The sequence below is a fragment of the Calliphora vicina genome, chromosome 3 (genome assembly GCF_958450345.1).
Source record: "Calliphora vicina chromosome 3, idCalVici1.1, whole genome shotgun sequence".
Classification (NCBI taxonomy): domain Eukaryota; kingdom Metazoa; phylum Arthropoda; class Insecta; order Diptera; family Calliphoridae; genus Calliphora; species Calliphora vicina.
In genome coordinates, this window is record NC_088782.1 from 35,302,222 (window position 1) to 35,320,833 (window position 18,612).

Here is an 18,612-nt window from a genome sequence, read left to right on the forward strand (position 1 = left end):
TCTCTATATTTTTATACCCTACACCACCATAGTGGGGAGGGTATAATGCGTTTGTGCAGATGTTTGTAACGCCCAAAAATATTAGTTTAACACCCACCTTAAAGTATACCGATCGACTTAGAATCACTTTCTGATTAAACGATGTCCGTCCGTCCGTCTGGTCGGCTGGCTGGCTGTAAATGTAAACCTTGTGCGCAGAGTACAGGTCGCCATTTTGCAGATATTTCCATGAAATTTGGTACATATTATTTTTTTGGCTCAAGGACCAAGCCTATTGAAACTGGCTGAAATCAGTATATTATCTCACCTAGCCCCCATACAAATGCCCTCCCGAAATTGGACTTTATCGGTCATAAATGTTTAATTTATATATCTATCTCCACAAATTCCGCTCCAAATAAGTTTTATATACACAAAATTAATTTCACCAAATTTTGTTACGATCGGTCTATAATTAGTCATAGCTCCCATATATGCCCGCTTCCGAAAATCACTTTAACGTACATAAATCGCTTAAAAATGTTGGTATACACACAAAATTCAACATAGTTAACTTTAATATAGACATGAATCACACGACCTAATTGCATGGTGATATGTCCATAATTGGTCATAGCCTCCATATAAGGCCCACTTCCGAAAATCACTCAAAAATATAAGTTATTGAAATTTTAAAAGAAAAATGTTTTTGTCGGGCTTGACCGATCATACTTTCTTACTTGTTTTCTTTTGTAGAAACATTTTTTTCGGGACCATATCAATTTTTTATATGATCCGAAAAGATAACTTAATGCAAAAACGTCTAAAGTAAAATTTGGCTCACTTTTGGAAAAAAATTTATATTTGAGTAAAAAATTCTAAAAACGCAAATCACCGATCCTCGAAAATGTTCCATATTTGTATAACCCTATATCTTATTTAAATACATACAAAGCTCTTTTTACTATCACAGGGTAAATAATGTCACAGTAGGCACATTTCTAAAAAAACTCAGTTTTTGGAACACATTTTATCCGTTTTAGGAATTTTGGTATTTCAAAATAAAAAATGTCAAAATTTATAATGCCATTGATTTACTAGGTCACTTAAGCGAACCTAGTCCCCACCAGACCTAACCAAACTTGACCAATTTTTTAAAAAAATTTAGTTTTGGGTAAACATTTCTAAAAACGCAAAGCACCGATCCTCGAAAATGTTCCATATTTGTATAACCCTATATCTTATTTAAATACATACAAAGTTTTTTTTACTCTCACAGGGTCAATAACGTCACAGTAGGCACTTTTGTAAAAAAAACTCAGTTTATGTAACACATTTTAGAGTTTAAAGAATTTTGGTATTTCAAAATAAAAAATGTCAAAAATTATTTAAGGACACTTGGATTTACATTATTTCCAAATCTTGTTATTATATCTTTGAACGTTAAAATTTTAAATTAATACAAATTTTATATTTTTCTTCATGGAAAATCACCATATCCGAAAAATTCATAGAATTATTTAATTTTAGTAAAATATCAATCTTCAAGTGCTAAGGTTTTCACCAATATCAAATACTTTTATAAAAAGCTTATATTTACTCTTCAGAAGCTCCACAAACCTTGGCCCCTTTCAAAAATTTAAACCTTACCGGCTGGTTGGGTTTCACATAGGATATCTTACTCTTCATGTTATCGTAATGGATCTATTTTGCATCACATATTCTTTTATAGCCTTCAAGCATCATTTCGCACATAAAAAATCGTCTTTCATGGTATCTGGGCTTCAATTCTTATGGTACCCAATTTCTCTGCTTTTGGATAAATCCTGCTGCTCGCAAACGTTTTGAAATTGCTGCTTTAGTAGCTCCCAATAATGTTGCAATCTCTTGTTGAGTTTGACAACAATCTTCATGGAGTAATGCCTCCAATTCTTGTTTTTCAAGCTTTTTTGGCTGGTCTGGGCGATCTTTGTCTTCCATGTCAAAATCACCATCTGTCCATCTAAACTCCGCATACTATTTACATTCTACCGATAATGACATTCAACTCTCTTAGAGAAATTAGTGCTTTGGTGTCAGATATCCACTGAACTGATATTTTCAAAGCCAACTGTAAAGGAAAGAGAAATGATTCCTTGGAAATAGGTACCGCCTCTAGTTCTGTCCTTAGCTGTCATTTTGGCATGATCAACATTTTTCAATTACTCTTAGGGTCAACTTGTGCGTTAAGGTTTAAAAATAAGTAAAAGTTGTTAATCTCATGTTGAATACAAAACTTATTGAATTCTTTTAATAAACTGTATTTTTCTTGGTATTTGCCTGGTAGTAAAGTTCTGTCATAAGGTTTAAGACATGGAATTTATTAACTTTTTTTTCCTAGTTTTCCGTGTTTTTCTAATCTCTATAAAAGGTAAAAAAGAAATTAGTTCATCACACTATTTGTAACATCAATACTATTACAAATATTTCTAAAAAAAATATGTTCCTGATTCAGAAAAACATTCGCAAATTATTTTATAACTGAGTGATTTTGTTATTTATTTTCCAGTCATGTTCCGAATGAGGCCCTATATATTTTTGAACTTTTAATATACATAAATACACCTTTGTTGATGCCAGTTATCACAGTATGAATTTCCCTATAATAGGAAACATACTGGAATTAAAAAGTTTACATGAAAACTATAACAGTTGGTTATAGTGGTAGTTCACTGCACGCAAACAATCAAGTAGATTCGAAAAGTCCTCATTCGAATTTTGGAAGGGTATCCAAACTTTTACCCAGCCGCCTACAATCAGTTACGCTACACGGTGTTAAAAGTTTGTCTTCATTTCACTCTATATATTGGCTGATGTCAGTGTCATGTACGCGTACAAATCTATTTAAAATCTATTTAACTGTAGACAAGGATAAGCTTCATTCACAGTTTTCAATACCACTGCCATGGACGAACTTTGTCTACTTTAACATTTTCTAGTTTGTTTTTTTTTTTCGCATTCTCTATATTCTGTTATGTTTTTTTTTGGTGGGGGGGATTATGTTCAAAACTTACTTGTTGGGGCGGGAAATCATTTAGTATTCTGTTTGCATTTTTCCGCTATGAGTGTGTGTGTGTATGTTTTTTTCATCGTAAAGACATACATACATTGTTGTAGTAGTTGTGTGTGTATATCAGTGTATTTTGGTGAAAATGTGTTTGTACAGTGGCGGTATTTAAAAATATGTACTCGTACATAGTCTGGAAGATTGTTTAAACAGTTGGTTAATTTGTAGATGTTGTCAGGTATTTGCAGACAGTTCAAAGGAAATTGTTGTTAAATACCTAAAAATATTTTGGAATATATTTGTTTGGCCTTTTTTATTTAGTGGTGGGTCATTGGTCATTGGTTTAGACATATATATGTCTGTATAAAAGTTTGTTTATTACGTAATAATAATATTATATTGGATGTATAACTTAAAAATATATGGAAAGAACTGTTAATCTTTTGAGGCCAAGAACGAATCAAGCCAATTTCAGATACTCTGCTCTGAAGTGAAGCGTATTCCAGAGAGAACGATCTGCAGCGATGGAAACATGTAGTATTCGGACGAGGAAAGCTCTGGGCTATGGGGCGGGTGAGGCAAAAATTCCTAACCACTTGTTTCTAAATAATTTTTTTCCATTACCCCTCTTGGGAGCATATGGCTTCCACAAAGCATCTTCATCTTACACTATTTATTGCAGTGGTTTCCGGATCTTCCCATATACAATTGCACTGTCCTAGTTATTGGAGTATTATGTGTCTCCATGTTTTCTTTGGCCGACTACGGCTTCTTGAGCCTTGAGGATTCCACTCTTTCGCCATCCTTGTTATATTGTCAGGATCCTTCCTGATAGTATGACCGATCCACCTCAATTTCCTTCGTTTTATTTGTATTAGAATGGGTTCCTTGTTGATAAAGTTCCAGAGATCCGAGTTGCTGATGTTGTTAGGCCAGAATATTCTGTGATTTTTTGCGTGATGGTGTTAGATACTAACCAATTTTAACTTCCGCACAACAGAGCAGATTTTACACATGCGTTGAAGAAGAAAGCATTCCAAATCTTCTACTTTTGTTTGCATGTTGGAGATCTTCCGCATAATAAAAATTTTCGAGTTGACGTGAGAGGCTCCTTTTTAGTTTGAAGCCTTCCCTGTATTATGACTGCCATGATGTGTTAAGCAGAGTAACTTCTCTCCAGTTGTTGCAAACTTTAAAATTCCTCCATGTTGGAGGTAGCCTTTCCTCCACCTAGACTGATGTGATGTGCGGTCGTAGAAGTTCAGCTGGTATTCCATCTTCGCCTGCTGCCCTGTTATTTCTTATCTTCCCGATAGCCTCCTTTATCTCACTTATACTGAGGAGCTGCTTGATATTCTTAGGATATTTTCTGCAGGGCTGTTGTTTTCAATTTCGTTGTCCCCAGTAATTGCATCTGTGGTGACGTTTTTATTTTCTTCGAAATGTTCTCTACATCTTTGTGTCTGTGCATCATTGCACCATTGCGATCAGCGACTGGTTTGTTCCTGTTACACTTTCGATTGGCGAGACAGTTTATCGTCTGGTGGAGTTTTCTCATATTGTTCTGGTGAGCCGCTTCTTCTACCGACATTGGAAGCTGTTCTAGGAACTTTTTTTGTCTTTTCATGCAGCTGTCTCAAAGTGTTGTTGTTGTTTAACTGCAGCTTGAGTTCCCTTCTTTGAGAAATCAAGTTCCAAGTATCATCTGATATCCAAGATTTTCTTTGTTGTTGTATGTGGTTATATGTTGCTGTGATATCTTTCTAAATAGTATTTAACAGGTATTACAACATGTGTCCGTCGGCCATTGCTAACTTCCAACGAATCAGTTGCGTTCGGTTCCCTGTGATGGTCTGACCAGATTTCAGCAACTCATAAAAGATAGGACACTTTTGCTCCCACAAAATGCAGGGAATTACCTTGGCTTTGGTGTCGATTCGGCTGGTAGGCCGGGATTCACGTAAGATCCCTTACGCTTCGGGTTATCGTAATGGATCCATTTTTCATCGCAAGTAATGATTCGGAGCAAAATAGCGTTCTAGCAGCATTTCATACATACAAAATCGTCTTTCAAGGTCTCTCATCTTGAATTCATATGGTACTCAATTTCCCTGCCTTTGGATGAATTCTGCTGCTTGCAAATATTTTGAAATTGCTGATTGAGTAGCTCCCAATGATTTTGCAAGCTCTTGTTGAGTTTCAAAACAATCCTCATGGAGTAATGCCTCCAATTCTTGGTTGACAAAGAAGACCTCATCACCACTTCTGAACCGCACAAACCATCTCTCGCTCATTGAAACCGATGGAACACATTCACCATAAGCTTTGGTGTGTGGCACTTTTTTCCAAATTAAGGAAGTAAAGTAAAACTTCTCGTTTGTACAAAATTCGACATTTTCGAACTTTGTTTTTTACACTATAAATTTTCAATAATTAAATGGGAATAAATGTACCCACAAAACGACAGAAAAGTTATTAAAAACAAAAACCACGTTCAAAACATACGCCATCTATTGTATTTTTAATTCATACACCCATCAGTATAATAGTATAATAGTATAATAGTATAATAGTATAATAGTATAATAGTATAATAGTATAATAGTATAATAGTATAATAGTATAATAGTATAATAGTATAATAGTATAATAGTATAATAGTATAATAGTATAATAGTATAATAGTATAATAGTATAATAGTATAATAGTATAATAGTATAATAAAAGCAACCATTTGATTTTTGATTTTCTTTGATATTTCGAAGTAGAAACTGGTCTGGACCTAATATTTTGAGCGATTATAATTCAATATCAGTAGGTGCAGTAGGTTAAAGAAAGTAGTTTGTAGTATATCGTTGAATTTAGCAGTCTGTAACAACTGCTTGCAACAATAACATGTCCATCAATAGAAACTTCTACTTATCAGCAATGTTGAGATCACGCAGTTAATAGCATTATTTGTAAGTAGGGTAACAAATTGAAGTTGCTAAAAGCTATAGAATTCGAGAATTCTTGTTTTGTCTTTAAGATCATTCATGAAGCTATTGGAATGAAGATGGCTCTGTGTATAAATAATGGCAGCAGTCGGTAGACAGTTTATAATAGGTGATGTTAGAGTTAACATCAACTGTCTTGTACATTATAAAGTTTAATTTAAGTGTGTGTATTGTTGTGAATTATAAACGTGTATTTGTATAAAAACACATAGTGACTATTTAAACTGTGGTTGTATAAATTTTAGTGTATAAAGAGTTGTTACAATTTTTAAACTGCTTTTATCAATCAAAAGTATATACCATTTTTAAAAGGTAAAAACGTAACAATATTTAGAAATGACTTTGCTAAATTCGTTAAAATTTTAGCGGATTCTCTTTAAATACATGTCAATTATTAAAACCAAATGGGAATTCGGAAAGGAAAGTGAATTTTATGGGAAATAATTTATTATAGGTTGATAATTATCTTTTTAAAGCTTTGTGCGGTCACTGTGCCAATATAGTCTGCGCTGTCTTTATAAAATTTTTCTATTATTAACTTTTGCTTTTTGTTCTTTGTTTGTTTTACTTAACTAGATTGTTGCCAAACTAAGTGTGTGCTGTGTGCTCTGCCATATAACGTCTAATAGTGATGATGTGGTATTTTTCTCTTTGGCTTTCAACAAAACTAAACTGTATGCCAAAGATAATATATGTTTAAGTATTAGTCGGCGTTTGTATGTATGTGTTTATAATATTGAGTGATTTTTAGTTTAGTACCGCTAAAATACAGTCGCTTCGTGATACACATTCACTTCCCCATACACATAAGACAACATCCAACAGACAACTTTATCAAAATCAAAATAAAAATCCTCCTAAATCAACAGGAAAGGGGCAACGCATCACTGTCAGCACATATCGTTGGATTATTTTTTAAGGAATTTAATGTATTTGGGGGGAGGTAAAAGGAGTAGGAGACTGGGAAACTAGAGAAGAAAAGTTTTAAGGCGAAACTAAATTAAAATATTTGATAATCTTATGTCATCACATCGTGTCGGTAACAGGCAGACAGGCGAAAGGGCATGGATAGGTTGAACATTTTGTTCAATTTTTTTCGGTTGGACATTTTTGATCGAGAGATAAAATTGGTGTTTAGGTTATATCATCCTCTAATTAATTTTAAACGTCGGACGAACCGACATGTTGTTCTAATATTTGTTGTTAGATAGAGTTTATCCTTGTTCAATACCAGAAATGTCTGATATACAGAAAAATATTTAGCTAACATTTTATGCCTTTAGGTCCTATTGAGGGAAAAATTCACCGCTAGGTCCTTCCCTCTAGGCCCTATCGTGCCAACAACAGACAGAAGGATAGGATGTTTCTTTGCTTGTATCTTTCTTTTGATTATCTAAATTTAACATTTCAAACATCAAATTCTGCTGGAGTTAAGTAAGCTATAAATTCAGACATATACAAATTATATTCTCCCACCAATTTGTGTAAACACTTTCAGGTAATTGAAAAATATTACACCTACCAATTATATTTGATGACTATAATCAAAAAGATTTTAAGATTTCTGCACAAAATTATTAAATTTCGTGAAAATTTTATTAAAACACCTTTTACCATATTTACTCCAAGCAGCCGTGAAAGTGAAAGCGTAAAATGTTAATTTGCCACAAGTATCTCTTCCCCAAAACAAATTTATTTCAAACTCTTCATCTCTTAATTAAATCATTTGATTGTATTTACTAGATACAAGTAATGTTTGCCATCAAAATTATCTGGGATTTTATTAGACAAATTAATTTGTGGCGTGCGAGTGTGAAAAGGAGAGAGAGAGAGCGAGCGAGAGAGTGAGTCTGAGTGCGTATGTGTTTCAACTTATTTTATTACATCTTTACTACCGCAACGTTGTGTTACCAATTTTCTTGCTCCACTTAATCATCATTCACTCGTCTTTTGGTAATTGCGTTCTTAAGTCGAGAAGAGTGGGGTGAGTGTGTAAGAGAATGTTTACGTTTATAACCGAATTTATGGTTTCGTTTTAAATGTGCCAAAGTCAGGGATGAATAATTGTGTACAATAGTACTTTTTTATCGGTACAATTGATAGTTCAGGAACTCTGTCAAATTTGCAATAAATTATTTCGTACTATGAAAACATTTGTTGTAACAACTCTTTAACATTTTTAAATTTAAACCTACATCAGCCGCTGATTCACGGGGGGAAGGGGTTGGTTAATAAAAAGCTTCCATTTGCTACCGACTTGTAATATAAAAAAGTGAGAGTGTTATATTCGACTGCGCTGAATCTTGTATACCCATCAATATGTAGTTCTGACCTTTTATGGAGACTTGAATCAGCTATGATCCGAACTGTACAGAATTTGAATGACTTATGTCGAAATTTATGTTAATATAATTTCAAATATGGACCGCTCCTCACAAAAGTTGGTAGAAAGATGTTGGTTCGTATAAAACTTGTTTATATATGTCCAATGTCAATCACGATATTAATTATTATACGCAATTATTAATTTTCGAAGGGGAGACTTATATGGGGACTAGGAACAAATGTTACCCGATTTTCGCCATACTTTACAGTATAATTTCAGGCTACTTAGAACTAATTTTTGCAACATTTTATCAGGATTGCAGTATAATCAATATGTTTATGACTGCTCAAACAATATTGTTGAGGGAAATTTATATGTTCCGATATTGTTCATTTTAAATGCCAAACAAACCTTATCAACAGATAGTATTTGTATAAACTTTCAGCCAGGGACCTCCTTCGTTTGGACCCTATTATGTTTTCAACAGACGGACGGACAGATTTTCAATGTCAAAGGATAGAAAAACAAGTAAGAAAACTATATTCTTCTGTGACGAATTTTATATACCCTTCAGCAAATTATACTTTTAAATACAAATTTTAAATATTTTTAAAATTTTTTTTGATAAAAAAAATTCGGGTTAAAACATATTTTTCCGATTTTGAACTGTTGTATATCCCACATACTATAGCCTTATATACATCGTTGCAATGGACGTTGCAATATCTATTATTAGATATCCATATTGTCTATATTAATAACTTAGTAAGCCAGATATAGATAAAAATAGGCCAAAAATTGAGGTTATCCCGGTTTTTTTCCTTATATCAAAGACAAGGGTATATATAAGTTTGTAATTTCGTCCGTACCCCATATAGCTGAAAATATATTTGATTATATTTCGAAAAATAATTATCCGATTCGAATAAAGTAAATGTTTTTTTAAAAGCCCAACAAGTGATTATTAAAACTGCCAATTAATAGTAAAATAAAAATAGGTTCACATTTATTTTTAACAAAAACACACTAAGTAAAAGAGCAAAAACATTTTTCTTTTAAAATTTCAATAATTTATATTTTTGAGTGATTTTCGGAAGTGTAACTTATATGGGGGCTATGACCAATTATGGACCGATTACCATGAAATTAGATCGTGTGATTTATGTCTATATGAAAGTTTACTATGTTGAATTTTGTGAGTATACCAAAATTTTTAAGCGATTTATGTACGTTAAAGTGATTTTCGGAAGCGGGTCTATATGGGAGCTATGACTAATTATGGACCGATCGTAACAAAATTTGGTGACATGAATTTTGTGTATATAAAACTAATTTGGAGCGAAATTTGTGTAGATACATAGATAAATTAAACATTTATGACCGATAAAGTCCAATTTCGGAAGGACATTTGTATGGGGGCTAGGTGAAATAATGGACCGATTTTAGCCAGTTTCAATAGGCTTGGTACTTGAGCCGAAAAAATAATATGTACCAAATTTCATCGAAATATCTTCAAAATTGCGACCTGTAATCTGCGCACAAGGTTTACATGGACAGCCAGCCAGCCAACCAGACGGACAGACGGACGGACGGACATCTTTTAATCGACTCAGGAAGTGATTCTAATTCGATCGGTATACTTTGAGGTGGGTTTTAGACCCCACTATGGTGGTGTAGGGTATAAAAATGCAAATTATGATGATGTATGATGTCCTTAATATTGAATGTGGTGTCCTTTAGCAGCAATTACGTCTCTTAAGTGATTTTTTTAACCGATAAAGCCAGTTTTTCTGAAGTTTCTACACCAATATTCCACCATTCTTGAACGCATTTGCTTATTAATTATTTTATGCTGTCGAATTTTATAAACTTGGGCAAGTTTATAAACTTGCCCATAACAAGGTGGAGTAATGAATCCACTTGTGCTACGATGGATGATATGACGCTGGACTGTAAACGCATATCGTATTTACTCGGTTTACAACGAATACGACTCAGCAATATGGTGGCGGTGATCACCGGGCATTGCACTTTCGGCAATCATGCTGCAATACTTGGGCTGCCTCAACTGTCCGATACTGGGGATCCTCTTTAGCAACCTCTCCGAATTATCTGGGAAGGAATAGGAAGGTATAGATTATTTTATTAGGAAAAGCAGATGGTTAAGACCGGACATGCAAACTCATAATTTGAGATGAATTTCTTATCTTATCTAATTGCTCTAACTCCTCTAACTTCTATCTATAATTTCTCTGAATAACTCTACGCTTACTAAACTTAACACTTAACTTATCGCCTTCTATTTCTTTCCTTATTTTTCTTATCTTCCTCAGGTAACACAAAGGGAACAACCTGAGCTAAACACAAGACGAAAGGCTTTGGAGGACTACCTGAGAACCTAACCTAAGTCATAAATATACACAATATGGATATCGACTGATAGATATTTCAAAGACCTTTCCAACGACGACAAAGTATCAAAATCGGGAAAAATATGTTGTTAACCGGAGGTTTTTTCCACTAATATTTTTACTATAACAATTAAATAGATATAAATAGAAACTGCCAAATTTCATAGCTGGATTCATAATTGACCTTTTTAGTACATTGGTAATACTACTTTTACTTGGTACCAAAATACTACAAAATTTCTTGGTACAATTTTAACTTTTGTTGAGACAATTTATCAGCCCCGGCTTGTTAGAGCTTGATAATGAATATGTAAGAGCTGCTTGTGCGGGTTACGTTTGGATGCTGTTAATAATCTAAACAAATATTAACATTATTTGGAACATTTCCAAAATAAAAAGTGAAAAAATCTTCTACATTTCATACACACATGCAAAGTATGTCAAACACACATTCATTCACACATATGAATATTCATATTCTACAACAAAGAAAAAAAAAAACACAGAGACTATAATGAAATTATAACCTAAAGAATGACTGACAGACATAAAGACACTTGGTTAGATGGACTGACGCATAGATATCAAGACAAATAGGTCTAAGTATCTGTGTGTTTATTGAATTATTTGCTTGTGGTTGTAGTGGGTTTCAGAATTTATTTTTCATTTTCATATATTTGCTAAACCCTCTTTCTTTTATTTTTCTGTTTGTGAAGCTGTCACTATGATTTTATGTTAATAATAACTTAATCAGTTCTATTTTGACATTCTTGTGGTCTTCTTCAGTTTAGTTTTTTTTATATCAAAACTTTAATAAATCATTACAAATGATTTTACGGAGAATATTTATTATTTACTTTGTTGTGTTGAGTCAGTTGTCGTGGTCGTTTGCTGGTTATGGTGTCAGCAGAAATTTAACCAATTTCTTTAAGCATCGTCAGAAACGCGGCTTAATTTTCAATAATGGTGGAGCTGCAAAGGTAATGTGGTGCAAGGCTTGTTGTTTTTATGTAAAAAATCGGGATAATTAATTAGGTCGTCTTGAGCCATCAATAATGAAGATGGTAAAGTTTTATGTGGATGTAGTTGAAAATCTAAATTGTGTTTAAATATTAAGAAAGTTCTGAAAGTTCAAATGCTTTCAGTTGAAATTTGCAACACTTAAAAGTTTAATTTGATATTTGTAAGTCTAAGAAAGTTGAAATGTAAACAGAAAAGCGGCTGGATTAGTGAAATACTCTGAATATTTGGTTGAAATTAATACAGAACTGAAAAAAAAATTTTGATTGCAATTTGGATTAAAATGAGGTCGTACCTCATTTAAATGTTAGAGTTCTCTCTCAAATAAACTATTTGGTGTATGGTTTTATGTTGATCTGTTTAATCAGTGAAAAATATGTGAACTATTTCGAGCTACACATCGAGCTACACAGTATAACGTATTTTAACTAAAATTTCACCCCGAGTTGTCGACTAATTTTTTGCGACATTAAGAAAATGGCAGTGACTTCTTTCAGCAATTGAAAATTATCATTTAAAAAATGTTGCTTCAATTTTAGTTATTTTTTTCATACACAAATTCGGGATTTACAATAGATGGTGTATCTTTTGAACGCGGTTGTTGTTTTTAATAACTTATATGCCATTTTGAAGGGTACAGATCTTTCATTTATTCTGAACATTGAACATTATTGGAAACAAAAATTTTTTTTGGCTTCGAAAAAGTCGAATTTTGTACCAACGAATTATGCTGGAAGTTTTGCTTTACTTCTATAATTTGAAAAAAACTGCCGCTGAAGCACACCGATTGATTACCGAAGCTTACAATGAACGTCTTCCATCGGTTTCAACGCGAGATAGATGGCTTGTGAGGTTCAGAAGTTGTAATTTAGACACGGAAGACAAAGATCGCCCAGACCAGCGAAAAAAGAGGCATTCTCCATGAAGATTGTTGTAAAACTCAACAGGAGCTTGCAGAATCATTGGGAGGTACTCAATCTGCAATTTCAAAACACTTGCAAGCATCCAAAAGAAGGGAAATTGGGTACCATACGAAATGAAGCTGAGAGACCTTAAAAGAAAATAATTTTTGCACCGAATCATTCTTTGGGATGAAAAATGGATCCATTATGAAGCGTAAGAGATCGCACGTAAAGCCCGTCCAGTTGTCACTGAAGCCAAATATCTATGGAGCTAAGGTAACGCTCTGTATTTGGAGCAAAAGATTGCATTATAAAATGCAATCGATAAAGCTCAATATTAAATCACATGGTAAATAACGTCACACTTTGCACTTTTCTAAAAAACTAAGTTTTTGGAACGAGTTTTCGTTATTTGAGAATAAACAAGTAAGAGAGCTGTGCCGAATCTTACATACCCTTCACCAAATTATACTTCAAAATTAATTTTTTTTAAATATTTTTAGGTAAATAAAATTTAATTTTTTTTTAATTGCTTTTAAAATTTTTTTGAAATTGTTTTTTAATTTTTTTTTTAAAAAAGTTTTTTCCAAATTGTTTAAAAATTTTTTTTTTTTAGTTTTAAAATTTTTTTTTTTTGAAAAAAAATGTATGACAAAAAAAAATTTTTGATGAAAAAAAAATTCGGGTTAAAAAATATTTTTCCCGATATTGACCCATTGTAGGTCCAACTTACTATAGCCTTATCTACATCGTTGCAATGGACTTTGAAATATCTATCATTAGATATACATATTGTCTATATTAATGACTTAGTAATCCAGGTATAGATCAAAAATAGGTAAAAAATCGAGGTTGTCCTGGTTTTTTCCTTATATCTCAGCCATTTGAGGACAGATTTTGCAAACTTCTCGAAAGCATGTCTGACAGAATTATTGAAGATTTGGATCCCGAAGATATCTGGGGTCTTCAGAAAATTGATTTAAACAGACAGACGGACAGACAGACAGACGGACATGGCTTAATCGACTTATAAATCGATGGCTTAATATAAAAAAGGCGTAATTCGAAATTTTGTTACTTTACATGAGAAGGAAAAAACTTAATAAAATCCATACAATTTTAGACACAAAAAAAGTTTTAATGCAATATTTAATAAGAAGAGACATCACATTTTATTTCTCATTTAAAATTTATTTTAAACCTTTCGCTTTACGAAAGGTTTTTTATGTTCATGGTTTACCAATACCCACCCGGGTGACACTACACTTCTATAAATATATGCGATGAACGAAATTTTAAAAAATTTAAAAAACCTTATAAAAAGTTTAAAATGTTTCTATTAAATTCTATAGAACTCTAAAATTTGTTCAGAGAGTACAAATTTCATTTAAACTGAAACAAAATTAAAAAAATATTAAACCAATAAAAACGATGTGGTCACCCGGGTGGGTATTGGTAAAGCGAAGGAAAAAAATTAGTTACGCCTTTTTTATATTAAGCCATAGATATACCCCTCTCACGAAGGTGAAGGGTATAAAAATGTAACAAATTAATGTTAAAAAGTATTTAGAATGAAGTGGTTGGGAAGTTTTGCCTCACCCGATTTATATTCCGGTCCGTTTCCCGTCCGACTACTATTTGTTTTGATCGATGCAGAACGCTCTCTCTGGGATACGCTTCACTTTGTAATATACCACTATTTGTTTTAGATGATCGTTCTTTATCCATTTGGATCACTATTTACCGACTTATAGCCACTTTTATGTTTCCGTTCATTTTCATATGTAGAAATGGATGGTTTGAAAATATAAGTGATCACAGATTATCTTCCTTTTTCCACTTGCTCCACTATTTACCGACTTATAGTCCGTTTATATTTTAATTAATTTTCATATGAAAAGACGAAATTAGGTTTAAAATATAAGTAATCACAGACTAGTGGGTACAGACGGACGGACGGACAACGTTAAATCAACTCCGAAAGCGATTCTGGGTCTAGAAAAAAATCTTCGATTCATTAGCTTTAATACAGTATAAAATATGATAAAATCTAGCTATTAGTTATTAAGTTATTAGCACATTTAATATCGAGCCCTTAGCGCCAAATTATCGTAAGCGACAAAACACAAATTTTACAGGAGAAAGTTTTTTTTGATTATTTTGAAATTTATACATAGAATTAAAAATGTTATGATGAGATATAACATAATTTCGTTCAAGCTATTTGTCCCTTTTTAAAAAATATTTATAACTTTTGACAATTAAAAATTCATGGAATACTTTATAGAAAAATATGACAAAAAATGTTTTTTTTATTGAATTTTTGCATAGATACAAATTTTTCGAATTGAAATTAAATTTTTACTTATAAATAGTTTTTAATGGAATTTCACAATTATGTAGATTTTTCTGTTGGAATGGAAAAATAAAAACGAATTTTGAAATTTATTATCAGCAATCCCGCAATTCCCAAAAAAGTGTTGAAAAATTCCAAAAATGGTAATTTTTAGTTTTTTGGCTATAATATCCATAGCAGGGTCGGAATTATCGGGACCCTTTACAAAATAATTAGAAACATATTGACCCACCTATAATCGGTTACTATATTTTGATATCGAATACGCGATTTGAGAATTTTTGCCCTAAAATTTTATTTTTCATAAAAAATAGGTGTTTTTTGAAAGGACCTGGTCCCCTCGGTAACAAAAATTTTGAAATTGATTTTCCTTTAAAATATTTTATGAAAACTAAGCTTTCAGAAAGTAGAAATTCCTTATACATCCTCTTAGAAATTTTTTGCGATAACTTAAAAAGAAAAAAGTTCTTTTTTCCCAAAAAAATAGCGAAAAATAGCTTTATAAAAATTTTTTAAATTCAAATGCATATAGCTTTGGTCTTAGTCATTATTTTTAAACTGCTCTTTTTCCATTTGACACATACATGTGTTGTTAGTCCAATAAAGGAAAAGTGGTGAAAATCGGGAAATATTTGGATACGCTGTTATCAAAAAACTGGAGTAGGGTGGGTAAAAATGTTGAAAATTTAATTTTCAAATGCGAATATCTCCAATGCTATAATAAATGATTGATAGCTACGACGAGGTTTTTTGTAGTGCTCGATGAGAAGAATCTACATGTATAATGTTTTTGAAATCAGAACTCAAACCAAGAAATAATATCGTTTTAAAAATGTAACATACCAGAGGTGGCCTACTTTGAGGGCCCTTAAACTCGACAAAACTTAAACTCGACAACACTTCATCTTTGCGCATGTAAAATTTCATTCAAACCAATCAAACCATTTAGAAGTTACAGATTTATTTCCCTCTTTTTTTATACCACTGTGTGTCGCTTACGATAAAATTTGTTTACTGTAAAATACAGTGGTGACCACCAATTTAAAACAAATACTTGAATTTTTTCATCAACTGAATTTTAAGTGCGATAGAGCCAAAATAAAAGGATCTCTAAGGGTATGAAATTTATTATTAATGTTTCTAGTTTCTGAAAAATGTTTGGAAAAATCGGTAAAACATATATGGAAAAAGATATGTGGAAATACGTTGACCCACCTCAGCGAACATCCGCTGTTAATAACATGATATGACCGAAACTAATTGAACTAAAAATACGAAATTTGGTCCGGATATTTTATAATAATAAAATTATAATTATATAAATGTGAGAAAATATGTTTATTTAAAAAAAATTTTTTTGGTCAAGTTGTAGAAAAATTTGATGTGTTCGTGGTGAATATGTATGAATTGACACAGTCGAATAAAACACACTTGTGTGTTAAAACAGTCCTCATGCATATTTGTGGAAATATTTTAAAAAATAGTTGACAATCACGTGGTATTTAGCAAACAATTTTTGTCTTAAATTCCTGGCCACCACTGTATAAACACTGACTTATGATAAAATTGTTGATGTTATTAACAATTTTGATATTCTGAGAACGCTAAAACATCAGTCGGTCCATAAAATTTTAATTTCTGCAATAAAACAAAAATTTTAAAAATGTCGCTTACGATAATTTGGCGCTAAGGGCTCGATATGTATACGCACGCATCTATTAAAAAATATTTTAACCCACATATGTATATAAAAACCAAACTAAAGCTAATTTCGAAATTCTGTATGACCATGGCAAATGTGTATACGAAATATCATAGAATGGAAAAGAGTAATGATTCCAAAATTAATTTTTTTTGTTCGAAATTTTCGCCCCTATATTTAATAAATAACTTATAATTTGTATAAAAATTCTATCATTTAGTTAGTTATAGGACCCATTCAGCCAATTACCCTTGCCGATCCTATCGTTTGGAGAAGTTTGATCTGTTCCTACAACATTCATGTGGGCAATTACCAGATACCCTCGACACCGCTCTATCCCTGGGATAAATGGGAGAATTTTTATGTGCGATCGAATCAGGGTCGAGCACATATAAAACCAGATGAATCCAGAGAATTTTTGTACTTAGTATTGGAAAACTATATGAACTTAAGCCATGGCAATGGTAAGGAATGTCTATTGCGTTCGATATGTGAAAATGCTCAGATACATAAACATATGGATTTGTTTGCAGAAATCTTAAATGTGATATTAACGTAAGTATTATAAATACAACTTAAGTGATTTTGAAATTTCCTTAAATAAAAAATTATTCAACTTTTCTTAGGCCTGGTTATGGAGATGTGGATGGAATTTATGGTCATGCCTATGAAATGGGTAGAGCTGGAGCCGACTGTTTCAAATATTATAGTAAATGTCCGCCTGGTTTTTGTTTCCTAGATCAGTTTTTGCATTTGTCTTAATAAAATCTGTATTTTAGAAATATTTTTAAGTTATATATAAGAGGTGATGTAAAATATATTAATATTTATCTAAAAAACATATGATTTTCTTTTTTGTTCAAAATTTTGTTTGAAACATACTTGCAAGTTGTTTTAATGCTGCAAAAAAATTCCTTAAGCTTAATAGTTATTCATACTCTTGTAAAATGTACTAGAGAAAAGTGCTGCTAACAAAAAAAATAAAATTTTCTAGTGTCATGACTTTTTCATTAGATATTTTTTGTTTGTTTGTTATACGTTTTTACGTATTTGTGTTTTTTTTATTATCTGCAGTATTGTGTTAAACTATTATTATTCAATTTAGTGAGTTTTTGTTGCTGCCTGATAAAACAATAAGCGAACAAGAAATATTAAGCAAAAACTTGTTTCCAAAACTTATAATCACTTTTTCTTTCTGCTGATGGTGTTGCGTCGTGCATCTTTTTGGTGTTAAAGTGTTTGTTAAATAAATGTTTTGGAATATATAGTGGGTAAATGAATAGCAGGAGTTAGGTAAGGTCGGTGGAGATAATGAGTACAGTAATCAAATAAATAGATAATGAACTACTTTCATATAAAGTGTAAGAAATTTCAGGTAGTGTCAGGGACACTATCAGAATAATTTTTTTAAAGGATGAATTAATGATGTCAAAGAATTTCTTCTTGATACTGATTTTGTTTTACATTATTATCGCATCATCGAAAAAAGTATTGTTTACAAGGTCTCAGCATGAAAATATAAGTGATCACAGATTTTCGTCCTGGTTTTTGCTTGAAAATATAACAGATCATGGATTATCCTTTCACCTTTTAAATATAACAGATCATGTTTCTATGTTTCATTTAATTTTCATATGAAGAATAGATTTTTGGTTGAAAAGATTAGTGATCACGGATTACACTCTGCTACAAAATGACACTTTTTGTCAGAACTTGAAAAGCCACCTAGTGGAGGTTGTACGCCTAGGTGAGGACATATTAAAACCGTTTTCAAAGATTTTGAAACACCCTCAAAATTTTTAATTATTTTGAAAAAACTGTTTTAGGGTAGGTCGTAGTACTTTAGTACCTCTAACTCACACATTTTTAGACC

The 18,612-nt window shown here is 32.0% G+C and overlaps 1 protein-coding gene across 1 annotated transcript; it reads left to right on the forward strand.

The window, feature by feature from the left end:
* The first annotated feature begins 12,506 nt into the window (after window positions 1-12,506).
* Window positions 12,507-17,536, forward strand: LOC135955395 (uncharacterized). The gene is made up of 3 exons (XM_065505746.1): window positions 12,507-12,626; window positions 16,960-17,294; window positions 17,366-17,536. The coding sequence occupies exons 1-3, from the start codon at window positions 12,507-12,509 to the stop codon at window positions 17,499-17,501; spliced, it is 591 nt and encodes a 196-aa protein (XP_065361818.1). The 3' UTR covers window positions 17,502-17,536.
* The last annotated feature ends 1,076 nt before the right edge of the window (window positions 17,537-18,612 follow it).

Coding starts and splice junctions, on each gene's coding strand:
- LOC135955395 (XM_065505746.1), top strand. CDS start 12,507: ATGCTGGAAGTTTTGCTTTACTTCTATAATTTGAAAAAAACTGCCGCT. Junction 12,627..16,959: donor CAACGCGAGATAGATGGCTT/GTGAGGTTCAGA, acceptor TCTATCATTTAG/TTAGTTATAGGACCCATTCA. Junction 17,295..17,365: donor ATCTTAAATGTGATATTAAC/GTAAGTATTATA, acceptor AACTTTTCTTAG/GCCTGGTTATGGAGATGTGG.